Source organism: Arachis ipaensis, chromosome B03 (genome assembly GCF_000816755.2).
Source record: "Arachis ipaensis cultivar K30076 chromosome B03, Araip1.1, whole genome shotgun sequence".
NCBI lineage: Eukaryota > Viridiplantae > Streptophyta > Magnoliopsida > Fabales > Fabaceae > Arachis > Arachis ipaensis.
This window is the reverse complement of record NC_029787.2, coordinates 80,075,115-80,092,631: the sequence shown is the minus strand read 5'-3', so window position 1 is coordinate 80,092,631 and position 17,517 is coordinate 80,075,115. Positions and strand designations below refer to the sequence as shown.

Here is a 17,517-nt window from a genome sequence, read left to right as displayed (position 1 = left end):
TCAAACAAGTATTCTAATTTAATAGTAGAGGTAATCAAATAAATTTTCTTTATTCATAAAATTAATCAAAACTTTTAATTATTTAATTTAAATTATATATAAAACTCTCTTTTATCTCTAATTACTAAAACTTTAAATTTTAACTAATCAAAAACCCAAATTATTAATTTCAGTAAAACAAAAATATCCAATTGTAATTGAAATTTATATAAATCCAAATTAATTTAAAACTCAAAATCTCATAAATTTAATTTATTCTTTTCAATAAGGACAACTTTTAAAAAAAATCATATATATAAACATAAATAATTCATTATTTATTTTCTAAAAATCTGGGGTCTTATACTGGGTGTCACTCCCTGCGCACTGGGCACCACCTTCTTTCTCCTTCACAGGCGTTGTGCGTCACTCCCTAGGCGCTGGATTGTGGGCATTGAATGCCCCTTGTTACCTTTTGGGTGCATTATCTTAACCTGAATTCTTTAAACAATAATTCTAAATACAACAAATTCAAAACAACTCTGAATAACATAGATTAGCTATAAAAATTTTAATAAGACCTAAGAAAACTACTAAAAAAGAGATGAAAAATCTACTAAAAATGCCAAGGCATCAGGAGTGCGCCCAATGTTTTCGGACAGGAACATACATCAAAATCTCACTTAAGCATTTAATTTCAAACATAAAACAATCAACTATTTATTCAATCATCAGAAACACAATCAACTAATAAATGGAACCTGGAACCTTACCTCTTCGTTTTAACTTACAAAAAGCAATTTCTTCTCGATGATTTCTAGCTCACTCTCCTTCCTAATTTTAAATAATTTANCACGGGGACAAATCTAGTACGGTTGTGAAGAGGAGGAAGAGACGAACAATTTAATCGGTTTAAAATCTTTGTCGAAACTTTAGAACCAACAGAACAAACCTTTGAAACTTGGAGGCTATGAAGTTTTCTTCAACTTTCTCTCTCGTTCTTCTTTTTCCAAGTTACGTACAAAGAAGAAAAAGGAAGCAAGAGGTGCTCTCCAAGTTATGTACGAAGATTTGAAAAAAACAAGTAGGAGGTGGCTCATCGGCATGGGCACTTGGACAAATCTAGTACGGTTGTGAAGAGGAGGAAGAGACGAACAATTTAATCGGTTTAAAATCTTTGTCGAAACTTTAGAACCAACAGAACAAACCTTTGAAACTTGGAGGCTATGAAGTTTTCTTCAACTTTCTCTCTCGTTCTTCTTTTTCCAAGTTACGTACAAAGAAGAAAAAGGAAGCAAGAGGTGCTCTCCAAGTTATGTACGAAGATTTGAAAAAAACAAGTAGGAGGTGGCTCGAATCGGCATGGTCCAAATTTCAAGGATGATTAGTCACCCAACTTAATATATATAATATTTTAACGAGATAATTACTAAAATTAGATATATTATATCACTAGTAATTATACTCTTAAAATAAATATTTGAGCTACTAATATAAATGATACTAGTAATAAGAATGTCGACATTAATCGGTGCTAGTAAATTTTTTGCCTGGTTATTATATTATTATCATAAAATATCATAATTAAAATATCAATATCATAAAATATTAATATAATAAAGAGTAAAGTATTGTTTTTGTTCCCAACGTTTGGGGTAAATCCTATTTGTGTCCCTAACGTTTAAATCGTCCTATTTGTATCTCTAACGTTTGTAAAAGTGATTCAATGTTATCCTGCCATCAATTACACATCATGAGCACTTTAGTTTGAGTTTTAAAAATCTCTTCTTGAAGAATACAAATGTCTGGAATAGAATCGATGATCTACTCTGAAACGTAACAAAAAAATAACATACAAATAAAAAAATAATTTAAAAAATTTACTTGAAGATTGATGTGAAATGAAATGTGAAATGAGAGGATAGCTTTTTTAAAGTAAAATTTTAGAGGAGAGTAGAAAAATTTTTTTTAACTCGAGTAAAATGAGAGTAGAGAATCACAGATTATATAGTTGGGCGAATTTAATTAAAATTTACTGAACTAGTAGGAGAATTTGCTGATGTTTTAGAGCTTGCTGCTTAACGCGACAANAATACATAAAAAAATATTTTTTTATATTTTTTCTTTTTATTTTTTTTTTCTCTCATTTTCTTCCATGTTTCATCGTCTATCCAAACAAATTGTCAAGGGAGGAAGAACTTCGTTGGCACTTCACTAAACCAGCGTCCTGAAATTTGATTTGATTGAGAGAAATGATGAAGTAAGATATTTCCACAAAATATTTTGTTGAAATTTTCTTACTTTGACGTGGAGTGGCATTGACCAACCAAGTCGCTCCAAGGCCGAAGTGGACTGAATAAGATTCTGACTGCCAGTACCAGATTACTGTTCAAACATCACGCATCACACATCAAGCATCGCGAATCACCGATCACGGTCGCAGTCCCTTCGACCTCTCAAGCCACAGCAAGTGAATTCCATTCACCCCAATTCCATTCTTCTTTCCAACAAAGCGCTCTTTCATGCTCGCCTCCGATTCCAGCTCTGTGCTCGGACCCAAACCCGTCGTGCCTGCCCGCAACCCGACTCTTAACCGTTTCAGCGCCGGCGAATCCTGCTGCCTCTTCCATCCGCCATCTCGATTGAGACCCGCCGTCTCTGCGGGGCCCAACCTTTCCCTCAATACCGTTCAAATGGAAGCGCTCCGCTGGATGGGCCGCGGTTGCTTCAGCTTCAAGAACCCCCGACTCAGGGTAGAGGCCGACAGTAGTGGCGAGGACCTATTTGTCGCTGCGTCTGGCTCTGTCGCCAAGCAGGTTCCCAGTCACCTTGTTATTATGGTCAATGGTATAATTGGAAGGTAAGGCTTCAGTATCATGAATATTATTGGACTTTGCTTCGTATGAGGATTTTGGTTTAGTGGGTTAACTGTGTTGATTTGCGCTTGGTATTTCAGTGCTGCAGATTGGAGATATGCTGCGGAGCAGTTTGTGAAGAAACTTCCTGATAAAGTTATTGTACACCGTAAGCTTTAAAATTACTATTTCACCTTTCCTATAATGTTCAACTTTACTGTGATGAGAACCATACGTGATAGAAAAATAAATACCTAAGAGAAAAATGGAAACGAGAAAATTTGCTAAAATGAGAAATTGGTAAAGATACAAGTGAAATGCCATCCTTATACATGGTAGCTTTCTAGTGTTATCTTAACTAAATCCAAAATATCTGAACTACGTCAGTAAATCTGGTGGATTAAGTTCTTCTAGATTGAGGAAGTCGGTGAAGTCGATCAAGATAGTGGGACTCATACATGATGAAAATTACAAATTCAATGTGGATTAACCCTCACTTAATTACTTTCTTACTTTACCAATCTCCTCAGTGTAGAGGATCTTTTTCCAAATATGTTTTTTTTTCGAGTCCGTCAGAACATCTTGACAATTTAGTGGCACATGGAAAACATTACGTGTTACTGGAACCTGGAATGTTATTTTTCTTATTAACATTCTGATCTTTAAGAAATTAGCTGGTGTGGATGTTGTTATGGTTCACATTTTGAATTTTTTTAGTAGCATTAATTTTAAGAGTTAATGTTATAAATAAGAAAGGGGGAAAAGGGTACTGATGATTGCAAGAATTTATTGGGCTGTTTTATATGCTTTCAGATTCTCAAATGTTGAATCATCCTACTTTAAATTGTTCTTATTCTTCTCCTCACATTGCCAAGTCTATCATCCTTTGCTCTTAATTATTTCCTGATTTTTTTTGCAAGGATCATCATTAATTGTGTTTTACTAAATATCTTGTCGACACAGGCAGTGAATGCAATTCTTCAAGATTGACATTTGATGGTGTTGATACAATGGGTGAGAGGCTAGCCGAAGAGGTACTTTGGTAATAACATAATTTATGATTGGTTTTCTGGTGAATGTCTTAGTCTCATGATTTATCTTCGGTGTTGACTTTGCAACGAGCCATTCACGTCTGATTTTTCAATTTTCACTCATATTTATGCAGGTTCTATGTGTTATTAGACGTTGGCCACAGGTGCAAAAGATATCCTTTGTGGCACATTCTCTTGGAGGCTTGGTGGCAAGATATGCTATTGGAAGGCTTTATGATTATTCTTCAAAATTGGGACCTGTTGGGACAAGTAGAAACAGCATAGTTGACGAGAAGACAGAATATTTGAAGCCATGCCTTGAACCTGGTTCTGAAAACAAAATTGCTGGTTTGGAGCCAGTGAACTTCATTACATTTGCAACACCACATCTTGGTTCACGAGGAAATAAACAGGTTGGTTACATTCCTATGGTGTGTGCCACGTAACTATATCTCTTTGTCAGTTTTTTGCTTGTCTCCCTTGACATTCATCTGTTTGCATTTTAGTTTTGTTAGAAGGAAAGTTCAAATGGAAGGCATTGCTCTTTGACTGCAAGTGCAGTGCACTGGGTGTAACAATTGATTTTAATTCCTTTTTGTTTCCATGAATCCACTGCATGCATGGGGTTTTAGATATTATCCGAGGATTGTTTTATCTCTTCGTGTCTGGAACTTCTGGTGGTCAGTTTCTAAGAAGCTTTCTAAAGACACTTCTCTATATATATACACAGACATAAATTACGTATCCTCAAAGGAGATATAAGAATATGAAATATGGCTACTCTAAGACATGCTCAAAAGTTGGATGTATGATGGGCTCAATTTGTTTGTGGTTTACTTGTTTTGTTGTTCATGCTAATTGTTTCTGTATTGAACATGGAAGCGCAAATACTGTAATTCCAGTATTATATTTCCTTCTCTCTCTCTCTCCCCCCCCTCTCTCTCTCTTTCAGCTTCCATTCCTTTGTGGTCTTCCTTTTCTTGAGAGAAGGGCATCCCAAACTGCACATTTAGTTGCTGGGAGATCTGGGAAGCATCTCTTCCTCATGGACAATGATGATGGAAAGCCCCCTCTGCTTCTACGAATGGTTGATGACACTGACGATTTAAAATTTATGTCGGTATTAATTTGTCAGGAGCTTATCTGATACCGATTTTAATTTCTGTACTATTTGCTCATTTGACCGTTTGTGATGGTGTGTAGGTCAGCTTTACGTGCATTTAAGCGTCGGGTAGCATATGCAAATGCAAACTATGATCGTATCCACTTTAAATTTAGTAATTTTGCTGAAACCATAGATTCACCTAATGGTGCTGATAGATAGAGATTAGAGAAATATTATGGAACTCGTAAAATTTCTTGACTTAGTCTGAAGATATGGTTGGATGGCGTACTTCATCAATTCGTCGTCAACATGAACTTCCAAAGGTATAGATTTTCTGATAATTTTCTATCTCGTTGCTTTACATGTCTATCAGAGGCTGAATTCTGCTTCTTCTTTTGTGCAAGTCGAATCTTCTTGTAATTGATGAGAAATATCCACACATTGTTTACGTTGAAGGGGAGAATGCAAATGACAGTCGCAATAAAGCATCTTCTTATGTTGGAGCCCAAGCAGTTGACTTAGAAGGTTCTTCCCTTATTGTTTGTAAATTCTATATATATGGGAGTCACAAGAACTTCTATTTCAAATTTTGAGGATATCTGAATTCCGAACTTATTGTAATCAACATATTCATTACATACAATTTGATTTGTATTTTATTATTTATATTCTATAAATATTTTCCTCAGCTATATTCAATTTGGTTGCACCAATTATACAAATCAAATGAATATAGTTATACTAGGTGCAAATGCAATTCAATAAGCTAGCTGTAGCTCTATTTTGATTGTTAGGGTAATTTTAAATATATATTTTTCTAATATCTTTATTCGACCACATTGTAGAGGTGATGATAAGGGGTCTCAATCAGGTACCATGGGAGCGTGTGGATGTTAGCTTTAAGGAGAGTAAGCAGCGTTATGTTGCTCACAGTACAATCCAGGTAAACTAGATATCCTTAAAAAGTTTCTCAGAAATCTTTCATGATGCTATCATGTTATCTGATTTCAGGCTGTATTATGAGATGATTCTTCATTCAATGTTTAAGACTCCAATATATAGATAAACATAGCAGTTGATGTGAAAAAGAAAATAATTTAAGATATTATCTGAAGACAAAGTACTCTTGTAAAACACACTAAATCATTTCTGAATAAACCTTAAATATTTATCTCCTGTCTAATCCTTGCTAGACCTCTGTTCTTCACTGGCTATTGTCTGCCTTGCTCCTCATTTAGCACCAATACCATCTTTCTTATATTCCACCTCATCATCAACCCTTTGTGCTTCTTTAGGGTTCTTTATCTTGCTCCTTCAACTTCATCAAGTTCTGAATAAATTTCATTGGCTTTCGACTCATTTTTCTGCCTTCACCTCCAGTCGGTCACCTACAATGGCACATTATTTGTTTCCTCCCATCGAATATATTTGTTTTTTTTTTCTTTTGATCATCCTCTAGTTCTGAACAAGATCTGATGTCTGGACACTGTCATAGTCACCACCACCTTGACTTCAACATCTTCATCCTCCTCGAAATCTTTATTCTCTTTTTCCTCCTCAACGTTTCTATCCTCCTTCATCGTTTCCTGCTTCTTTTGAAGATCAGGAGCTTTAGGGTCCCAATGTTCCTTGGAGGAATCCTGTTTTGAGTTTATAGAAACTGGAATCCTGAGAATATGAAGGAAACAAAATCCTGTATTACTGAATGCAGACTTGATATCAAGGTAATAACAGTAGTGGCTACTTGAAGGAATTTACAAAAACAATGCCCAAAAAGGAAAAAGCTTTAGCTTTCAATTAGCTCGATTCTCTCCCAGTGTACCAACTCTCAATTGAATTCCTTCCTGCATGCCCCTCTCGTACACTACATATAGGCCTCGCTTCCCAAATTCTGAAGATTCTCTCTTCCCTTATCCTACTCTTCCAGGCCAGCAGAGTGAATGAAATTTCTGAACCCACTATTTCTCGGACACACTGTTTTTGTTATCCCCTCGATGAAATGGTTTTATAACACCTTATCTTCCACAACTTTCTTATCCTGTTTGGCATTAGCTTCTCCATCCTCTCCCCCCAAGCCTGCACTGTTATGGTAATTGATGTATTTCTTGTTGTTTAGCCTGATATTTGTTTTCAATTAGTCAAAACTAATTCTTTTTTTTAGTATAAAACGATGGAGTACAAAAGGAGGAGGTATCCTATGAAAAAATAGAGTCCTTTGACTTCAATTTTCAGCCGTGCTTTCATGATCCTGGTGTTATGCATGTAAGAAAAGTTGTGCACTTCAAAATGTTGCTTGCGCCAAGCAAATACATCTATTCAGCCTTTTTTTTGGGTCAGAGATTGATGCCATATGTTCAGTTGATATGTCTAAGTCCTCTTCTTTGTTTGTGATTTTGCATTACCTTTATTCATATTTGGTTAAACTTACCTTTGGCTTGCATATTGGAATTTATGAAACAGATTTATTTTAATAATTCGAAACTTGATTTCTTTATAAGTTGAAAAAAAAAGCGGTAGATTGATTTGTAATTAGAAACTACTCTGTTTAGCTTTTCCCAAAAAGTTGGAAATTGATTCATTTGGAATTTTGATTACTTTATACAAGAATTCTGCTAATGACAGCTCTTTACTAAGGAAAAACAAAATGTTCAACCTTTTGATTTAGTTAATGCATTGGAAACATGAATCTCTTTTGTTCTCCATACAAAACTTCTACTTTGTAACCTTAATGAGTGCCCATTATAAATCTTATTAATACAAATATAGCTAAACTGAAAATTTCAGCCAAAAAAGCTGTATTGAATGCACCCTGAATCGTATATGTATTGGTACGGTTGTGAGAGAGACTTGACAAGTTTATATGATGTTGCACCATGTTTCTACGCCTTTCTTTCAGGTGAAAACGTACTGGCTAAATTCTGATGGTGCTGATGTTGTTTACCATATGATAGATAACTTCCGTCTTTAGTCTTTGGTAAGTTTGTTGTCAATGAAATCAATGTTGTCAGCAATTGTTGTCGTCTGATGTTTTTCCCCCGGCCGTCTTACATCGAAACTGATGAAGATAATTTGTATACCAAGGAAAAAAACCGGGGTAGAAAAAAGAGAGAGAAGAAAACGATGGTTTGTACATTGTATTGTACTATTGTAGTCTTTTTCCCTTTTTTTTTTGGTGTGTGGAGGGTTTTAACTTTTAAGGTAGTTGGAAAAGCTGTTGGCCTTCATTTAAGAGCACCTTTAGCCAAGGTAGTAGGGGAAAATAATTGACTAATAACATCATGTAGCATAAAATCCAAATTTTTTATGATCAACCAGTTTGCACGGGAATGATAAAATTTGTTATATTATGCTTTTTGTTTTTAATCTTGTTAAATTTTTTAAATTATTTTTAATATTTAATTTGATTTGTTTTATTCTCAACGTTGGAAATAAATTTTAATCTCATTTCTGAATATTAGGGACTAACATTTTTGGAGGAAAAAATATAGTTGATTCAAATTCAGGAAAAATACAAAAAAAAAGACTGTTAATTTTTTAATATTCGTGTTGTGTGTTTTGAGAATTAATTATTGGATTTAATTACTCTCTTCAACTTTTTAATTTTATCGAATTTGTAATTAGGTCTTTATATTTTTTTTTTCAATTGCATTTCGGTATTGTTTTTAATTTTGTAATTAGGCCTTTACTAGTGTAAAAATGTTAGAATTAATGGAATATTTTTTGCAAATTAAAGATATTCACAATTAAGAACTAAATTAGATCTTTGACTACATATTTTCGGAAAAAATATTCTGTTACTTTGAATATTTTTAATACCAAAAAGACCTAATTACAAAATTAAAAACAGCGTAAGGAATTAATTGAAAAGAAAAAAAAAATAGACTTAATCATAAATTTAGTAAAAATATAAGTAACGATAGAATAATTAAATTTAATAACTAAAATAATATTTAAAATAATTCTTAAAATTTCTGTCGCGAATTAAAATACTCTCTTACTTTCATAAATGTCTAGATAAATTTTTGAAATTTACTTTGATGAATCTTCGTTTGTTTCTAACTCAGTTGTCATTAATACGGTGTAGATATGGACGGTTAAATGTCAACGTGACATAATGTCTCAAACTAGTCGATTAGATTTAATTTAGTTCTTCTACTAATATAACATGTATAAAAAAATATTTACTTATAAAATAAAATTTTCTTAATAAGACAAAATAGCAGCTATTAATGATTACTTTTATCTACGGAATCTATATTCATCCGATAAAAAACTGTATTAGGACTTTTTGAATAGTTTAACTGCGTCAAAATACTTTAAAAATATTTTAGAACTAAGATAATAATTTTTTTTGAAAATACCCTTACTGGTATATTTCTCTGTTTTTTCTATTTTCTTTGTTATAGTAAAACTAGTGATTATATAATTACCACTTTTGGTATTTATTCTTCAAGAATAAATCTCCACCATATATTTTACTCTTTATATACTCATTTTGTTCTCCACCACATATTATTCTATTATGTGGTTAATTAACCTAAAGTGATCATGATTAAATCTAAATACTTAACCACATGATCAAAATCACCTTCACCCCTCTGTCTCTCTCTAGGAGGTTGAACTTTCCTCTCTCTTCCTCTAAAGTCACATGTTAAATACGAGTATTAGTAAGGATTAAGATAAAGGTTAGGAAAGTGTTAGAAAGTTGCCAAATTTAAGCATGTTTTTATCAAGATTTCATTAAGTAATCTCTCACTCTTTCTTCTCTTTAAAGAACCGGTTCCTCCCCCTCTCTTTCTCAAATAAATCACATGCTAATTTTTGTTATTTGTTACCATTGTTAGATAAGAATTAGAAACCAAGAGATCTAGTGAGAAATTAACTAAAATTGGCATCACATCCCTCACTCTTCTCTCTTGAAGAAACCGGATCCTCTCCCTCTCTCTCAATTAAATCACATGGTAAATATGATGATTAAGTGGTGATTATGACAAAGTTAAGGAAGCTACTAGGAAGCTACATATTTACACATGTAATTAACATTCTTCTCCTCTCATAACTGTGGATTCCTCTCCCTTTTCCCATTAATCATCAAAATTTCATATAGTTAGAAGTAAGAAAGAAAGATTTACAAAGAGCATGAAATCAATTGCTTAACTCTCTCTTTTCCAACTGGGTTTCCTTCCCCTTCCTTTATCAAATTTTATTTCTTTCCACTAAACCAAGTTAAGGAAGAGAGAAAAACCAAATAGAAAGGAAGAGAGCTAGAGGAGGCCGAGAGTGAGAGAGATCAAGAACCATCAAACCAAGCTTGTTTTCTACCATTTTCTTCATCAAGTTTCAAGAGCAAACACCTCCACTTCTCAATCTTTCAAGAACCAACCTCATCCTCTTCATCTTCTTCTTCATTTACCTCTTGAAATCATCAACAGGTGAGTGAAGAAAATCTCTTAAATTTCTTTTCCTCAAAACCTTTTTCAATATGGACGAGTTTCTTAAGGGAGTTTTGTTGTTCCTTTCCTTGATTAGAATATTTTTCTTAGGAGCTTTAAGGAGAACTTCCAAACTAGCCAAAAATCAAGCTCAATAGAGTGACAAATCACTCCCCTTTTCCTTTCTAGTTGGTTCGGCCATGAGGCCTATTTTTCTATTAATTAATGTGTTGTTGTTTAAGTGATTTCTTATGCTAAAGAGGATTAAGAAGTAAATTAAAGAAGAGGTAAGGGTTAGGTGTAGTTAGAAATCTCTTTGTTATGTTTATATGTTCATATTGTTGCTTGATAATGTTTGTATGATGATTTGATGAAAGATGATGGTTATGATGTTTGAATGTTTGCTAAATGTCTTATAGTGTGTTAATAATGTTTATGATGAATTTATGTTGGATGTATATGATGATGATAGTGACGGAATTGATATATGAGCTTGGGGTCAAAACACAATTTTGTAAAAGGGAGAAGATAAGAACATAATTCATGAAAGGATGATTAAAGAAGTGATGTAAAAAGATTAAGAGAAAAGTGATTAAGAAACCTAAAGAAGTCATAGATAAAACATAAGGTCTATAAAGAGGGTTAAAATGTAACTTAAAGTAAAAGTGGGCAAAAAATATGAATAATAAAAGAATAAACTTAAAGAAGATTTTGTGGTAAAATTATAATTTTATAAAACTTATAAATAAGCAAAAGATTGATAAAAGTGAAGTTAAGGAAAATTAAAAGATGAAAAATTTGAAGATTTGAAGAAAAGACACTAAAAGATTCATCAAAACAAGACATTAGCTCTAGAAAACATGTATGATATAATTTTAGGGTTAAATATGAAAATAAGGATAAAGAGTGGATAAAAAATATAAATAACAAAAGTAACTCTTAAAAAGTGAGAAAATAGAAACTTAGGGTTAAAATAGTAATTATATAAAAGATTGGAGCTAAAAACATAAATATATAATAGACTCAAGCTAGAATGGTACTTAAAAAAACTTTTCTTTAAAATTAATTACAGCTAGCCAATAAAATGGTTATCACATGACAATTTGATTGTCATCAAGGATTCAAACCTTCCACATGAATCTTATTACCTTGCCTTCTATCCATTAGGCAAATTGTTTCTTCAATACAAATTGTGTTTTTAATATTCTATATTGAAATCTAGTGCAATTTTAAAAATTTTTAAATATTTACATATTAAAATATTAGTAAATATGTATATTTCAAATTTTAATTTTAAATTTTTGACTATTTTATATTTTTTATTTACGTGAAATCGAATTAACCAATTCAATATATGACCCACCAATTGAACCAGTGATTCAGTGACCTAATAACTTGACCGATTCAATCACTAATTCGGTTCTGACAACTATGCTAATTAGGAATTCACCTAGATCGACCAGCCGATTCTTTTCAAAATCATGTTAAAAACAAGTCCACAAATTTTTTTTTAAAATATACTTGTTTTATTACTCTTAAAAAATTTTAAAGAAAAAGTGTCCCCCACACTCGTGAGACCAACAAATCCTTTCCCCTTTCAAGTACGGTTCTCACTTCTCACTGATTACTTTGGAGTTATTTACTTATTCTCCACTTGCAACATAAGCAAAATGAAAAATCGGACGTGTATCAATATTTTTGTTACAATTCCTTTTTTAAATAAAAATTACAAGAGGAAGCCCCCACCCACTAGTATTGAGGAAGAAGAAGCAATAATATGTAATCAAACAATATCAATTCCAATATATAATTAGGTGAGATAGAAAATAATTTTTTTTTTAAAAAAAGGAATATTTGAAAATTTACAATGGCGAAGAACCTGGAAGACATTAAAATGCTTTTGTCTGAAACCTCAAGAAGCAAGTTAGCTTAGTAGTTTTGCTGAGTTTAAAGTTCCGCCTATTTGCTCATCTCCAAAGCTAGCTTGATCTGCATGAGATGCGTTCGGACACTACTTTCTTCTACCTGCTTTTGCCAAAAATAATTAGAAACAAACATATGTACAATGATCGTTGTGGCGCAAGCATCATTAACAGTCAATTGAAAACTAAGAACGGTAATGATGTATATTTCCTTAAGTGTGATAAATATGGTTCAAATAATGCAAAGATGTGTATCTCTTAAGTATCATAATCTAGTACCCATTTGCTCAATACGAAACTCATAAGATATTACATAAGATTCCAAAACAGAAATTAATATAGAATAACCAGCTTCTGTATGCACTTTATTATCCTTATAAACTTTATCCAATGTCAAATGTCAAATGGGAACCATAACAAATTCTTAACAGCAAACATTTGGAGTCAAACTTGAAGAACACATCATGCTTCTGTGAATTTTCAACTAAACATGATGAAAAAAAAAGGTTTATAATCCATAGGAATAATGTTTCCATAGTAAGATATTATGTTAACTCCGCCTATCCTACACTTGCAGTACATAACCCGGTTCCAAACCCGGACAAAATGTTGAACGGCCAAACAGGAGCACGAACATAAGTTAAGTGTAGTAGAGATGAAGATGTTGAGATAGATGAGTGGTCATACGCGATTGGATAGAATAAATAATGAAGATATACGAGAGAGAGAGAGAGTTGGAGTAGCACATATTATGGAAAAGATGGTAGAATCGCGTCTCAGATGGTTTTGACATGTGAGAAAAAAGACCGACAGAGCAGCCAGTTAGGAGGGTGGATGAGATGGAAGATGAACAAGGGGTGAAAGGCAGAGAAAAACCTAGGAAAACCATTCATGAAGTGGTCAAACGAGATTTACATGTAAACGGTATCTTTATAGACATGATACATTATAGAGCTCAATGACATCATTTGATCCATGTAGCCGACCACACCTAATGAAACAAGGCTTTGTTATTGTTGTAGTAAGATATTATGTTACAGATGATAACTGTGCACCATTGATTTTAGAGTGAAACGAAATGATATACTAGCAATATCATATAAGCTACTTAAAAGAATAAAAGAAAGTATTATATCCTAACATTGTATTTTGAATTTTGATAACACTAAACCATATGTGCAGTATTTTCTCCTAAACTTCCACAAATTCAATTTATATCTTGCGAAATTTCAACAAAAACACCAGAAAAAATTCTGATGCTCAGAAGCAGTTTTATGACATTTAAGTTTCGATAATCCCAGTGTCGCTATCCTTAACCAAATAAAAAAAACCCATAATCATACACAAAAAGAAAGGTATTTAGATAAATAGCTAAGCACCCAATGAAGAAAAGAGACAAATAGTTGTGAAGAGCAACGAAACCTTCCTTGAGAGATTCGTTGTACACAATTCATGTTCTAGGGCAATGAATCATAACTCTCACCTGAATAGCTGCTACCGAAGCCAGTAGTAATTCACACTCATCAAGCAAAGCTTTCTCCTTGGCTGCTACAATTGCAACCTCGGAAATTAAATTATTCATGCCCTCCACCTATCACACACAAAAATAACGTGGCCTCAGCAACTAGACTAGACCATTTTATAGAACAGAGATAAATAAATTGGTAGTAAGGTCCTTTCATACTGAATTACAGATTTTAAATTTATATATTTGGAAGGGAAGAATAAAAGATAAAAAGAACAATGAAAAAAACAGAAAAATAAAGATAGCAAATGCAATTCGGCCTACAAAATAGAACATAAATTGATGATAAAGCATATCGTCAGAAATCTTAACATTGATGTTGATATCTGTACCAGTCCAATAGAACTCATAGAACAATTAACTCACCCGTAAAAGTGATGAGCAGATTGTAGATCCCATTGCTTGCATAACATCAACAGCTTGACCGATAGCAGCTTTCAAATGCTCTATATCGACCTTTAAAACAGAAACCATAGTAATGAAGTCGGTGCCTATCTCCCCATAAAGGTCATTCATAATCAAATGAAAACAAGAGCTTGCCATCATACATACCTTTGCTCCTCCAGCTACCGGTAGACAAAGAGTGCTTGCCTTAAAATCTTGTACAGCACCAGATAAAGTGTCGCCGTGATCTCTTTCAAATACAGCCCAATCATCAAGGAAGTTCATCTGCCTCAGTCATTTCAAAAGGCCAAGATTTGAAGGTGTGTCTCAAAATGTAGAAACTTAAATTTAATCAAAGTGTAAAGTATTATTTTGATCCCCAACAATTGGGTCAAATTCTAATTCGGTTTCCAACGTTTCAAACGTCCTATATTAGTCCTCAATATATAGAAATACGATGTTTAAAATGTTAGTGACCAAATTAGAATTTGGCTCAAACATTGGAGACCAAAATAGTACTTTATCCTTAAACAAATAAGGAAAGACGAAAGACGATAACATTTCACATTTCTAGCAAGGAAAATTGAAAACCATCAACATTGTACTACCAAAATCTTAGCCCCCTCCAGAACCAAAATTCTTCTAACCATGTACCTTATATATGCTCCAAGTTGAAAAAAGTAAATTAAATAAAAAAAAGAGCAGAATTTTTTGTTGCAATTATTTTTTTTATTCAATTTGTTATACCAACAACATCTGTCAAGAAAAAATCATTACTTCATCATTCAAAATAGAATTCAGCTTAAGCTCAAGCTTCCGCTGCTGAAGATCAATCCTGTTCCTGATAACAGACTCCAACAGTGAGAGAGTAGTTCTCCATACATCATACAGTGTTCTCTGCACCAATGAAAAAGAGTATGCAGTCATGTCCATAGCAGTAGAATTACTTCAAAAAGAGTATGCTACCAAATTTGTTAAAGATAGTAGGTAACACCTCTACAATTGCATTTTGGATGTAAAGTGCAGCCTCGGCTCTTGCATTGGTAAATCTCCATTGCAAGTATCTGTTGTATAGAAGCCGTAATTGGTGAGCATCTTCTACGTTGGCTGCACCCTTGTTCCCTTTTCTAAAATCAGCAATGAAGGTAAGCACTGAATTTGAATTGCTGGATTGAACGGATGAACCAGACGACCTTATTCGAGATGGACTAACCCCTCTAGGAGGAGGAGTTGATGGTCTTGATCTAGATGGACTGATTCCTCTTGACCCAGAACATGATAACGCCGAGGTCCTACTAGGCAACGCAGGATGCGAGTGTGATCCAGGAACTGATAAGGACTGAGATCTGACTCCAGTAAACCCCGGTCCTGCTTTACCTGACGGAGTAAGAGGTAGAGATTTTTGTGACCTTAACACCTCACCACTTACATTACCACTTCCAACACGCGAAAACAGAGTAATAGCATCACTAGAACATCTCTTCAGTGAAGATAAAACAGTTGGAGGTGCTGGAGTGTCGAAACTTCTAGAAACAGCAAGATCAACACTCCTGTTTAGGGCACTAGAAGATACCTTCCCGCCAATCCTACTAGGCCACCGATGCTGATCTATGAATTTAGAAGGCAAAATCTCCACTGGCTTCGAATTCTCAGACTGATTAGAGATATTTTTCCCTTTTAGAGGACTCCTCTTTCTTTCTGGTGTAGGCTTCCTTATTAAGGGAAGAGCTTCAGCCTGCTTGTGTGCCACATTTGATGTCGGACGCAGGGAGGTTACTGGCTTTGACTTCTTGCTAACAGGACTGGAAATGGAGTCTGAATTGAAAGAAACGCTGAGGCTCCGCATTGTGGAAGGCCATAGACTTTCTGGCAAACGGCCACCTGCCGCCGCCCTTCCGGATGATAACTTGACATCTAAGGATGAGTCACGGACCGGCGTGGAAGGCCTTGGTGGCGGCGGTGAAGGAGGAGTCGAAGGCCTCCTTCTTTCTGACGATTGAGCTCTCTTTTGTAATGATGATGACGATGAAGACGATGATGGTAATGCTGTCCTTGTAGGATTTGGTGAAGGGAATCTTCGAGAAGGGGGAGCCGGAGAAGGTGACCTATACCGGGAACTAACTTCTCTTGTGGCGACCGGAGTGGGCGACTTATGTGGAGATGTAAATTCTGTTGGGTTAGCCGGAATAGGAGACTTGTACCGAGAGCTAACTTGTTTTGTTCTGGAGCGCCGAGTGGTGGGTGCATTGTTCTTTTCTGCCAGAACAAAGGGGGCTGCTCTCGGGGTCTGCACAGATTTGTGTTTCCCTGAGCCTTGCTCTGATTCACATACATCCATCCACTCTGTCCCAATCAGACCACATTGATTTAAGCCTTTCAAGAAGGTGAACCAGATTCGTCAGCCTTGCCAATCATGTTTCTCCCGTTCAACGGAACACAATTCAACGGCACGGAATTATCCAGAAAGCAGATCCTTTTCTGTTCAGTAAATCTGCCATCGAAAAAATAAATAAAAAAATAAAAAGTGATGCAGCACAGTTGTAAGAAAGGAAAAGGAAAAGGAATCAAACAAACAAACACGTATCCCACGTCTTTACAGAGAGTCGGATATGTTTGTGAAGTAATTTTACAATCACATTCACACTCAATAAACGCAAGAACGGCATTTGGAGTAACTGGTGAGAGAAACTCCCGGAAACTGTCCTGACGTGCATTTAACGTTTTATTAACATTAGATTAGATGGCAGTGGGTTATGTAATTATGTTTATGGGATTAACTGAAAACAAATATTAGAAAGGATTCAAAATTTCAAATTCGAGGGGAAAATGGGGATACTGCGGACTGCGGACTGCGGACTGCGGAGAGTTAGAGGGTGTGTAGGACGAGAGAGAGATGTGCGCAAGGGAATATGGAATATTGGCGTTATAAGTAAATTTTTTAACTCCGGTTTTTTTTGCCTCCCACGGAAGTAGCATGGTCTGGCCATTGGTGTATGTGCTGTCAATGGGTTCGGTTCATTCAGAAACCTACAAATTTCCCTATATCTTTCTATCTCGATTCTCGACCCCTTTTTCATGAAAGTAATTTTTTTACTGACAGCTGAATAATGATAGCGACACAAAAACTACCAATCTTACAACGCTCTCCTACCAAATGAAAACAAACAACAATTTACTAAGATTTTTTGTCTGTAATAAATTAAAAAAAATTATTTTTAAAAAAAATTTATTTTAACTTTAAATATTAATAGAATTCAAGGTACATGGGAGTAATAGAATTTTTT

The 17,517-nt window shown here is 34.3% G+C and overlaps 2 protein-coding genes and 2 long non-coding RNA genes across 5 annotated transcripts; 2 read left to right on the top strand and 2 right to left on the bottom strand.

Moving 5' to 3' along the window:
* On the top strand, positions 2,153-8,314 carry LOC107630618. The gene is made up of 10 exons (XM_016333819.2): positions 2,153-2,839; positions 2,936-3,003; positions 3,798-3,868; positions 4,000-4,278; positions 4,818-4,981; positions 5,069-5,124; positions 5,241-5,293; positions 5,375-5,495; positions 5,816-5,913; positions 7,867-8,314. Exons 1-10 carry the CDS (start codon positions 2,502-2,504, stop codon positions 7,936-7,938), a joined length of 1,320 nt encoding a protein of 439 aa, XP_016189305.1. The 5' UTR covers positions 2,153-2,501; the 3' UTR covers positions 7,939-8,314.
* LOC110270210 lies at positions 6,046-7,860 on the bottom strand. The gene is made up of 2 exons (XR_002359470.1): positions 7,395-7,860; positions 6,046-7,346 (listed from the first exon to the last, which is right to left on the bottom strand). It is a non-coding gene; the product is annotated as an uncharacterized LOC110270210 (long non-coding RNA).
* Positions 9,694-10,811, top strand: LOC107630617. The gene is made up of 2 exons (XR_001618336.2): positions 9,694-10,402; positions 10,500-10,811. It is a non-coding gene; the product is annotated as an uncharacterized LOC107630617 (long non-coding RNA).
* On the bottom strand, positions 12,072-17,156 carry LOC107630616 (AUGMIN subunit 8). Of its 2 annotated transcripts, XM_016333816.2 has the most exons (7): positions 16,823-17,150; positions 15,228-16,724; positions 15,011-15,130; positions 14,402-14,518; positions 14,216-14,305; positions 13,808-13,915; positions 12,072-12,427 (listed from the first exon to the last, which is right to left on the bottom strand). In XM_016333816.2, exons 2-7 carry the CDS (start codon positions 16,569-16,571, stop codon positions 12,362-12,364), a joined length of 1,845 nt encoding a protein of 614 aa, XP_016189302.1. In that variant the 5' UTR covers positions 16,572-16,724; positions 16,823-17,150; the 3' UTR covers positions 12,072-12,361. The 2 variants fall into 2 exon arrangements, with proteins under 2 accessions (XP_016189302.1, XP_020974673.1); XM_021119014.1 differs by lacking the exons at positions 12,072-12,427; positions 13,808-13,915; positions 14,216-14,305; positions 14,402-14,518 and adding an exon at positions 14,525-14,803 and having other exon boundaries at positions 16,823-17,156.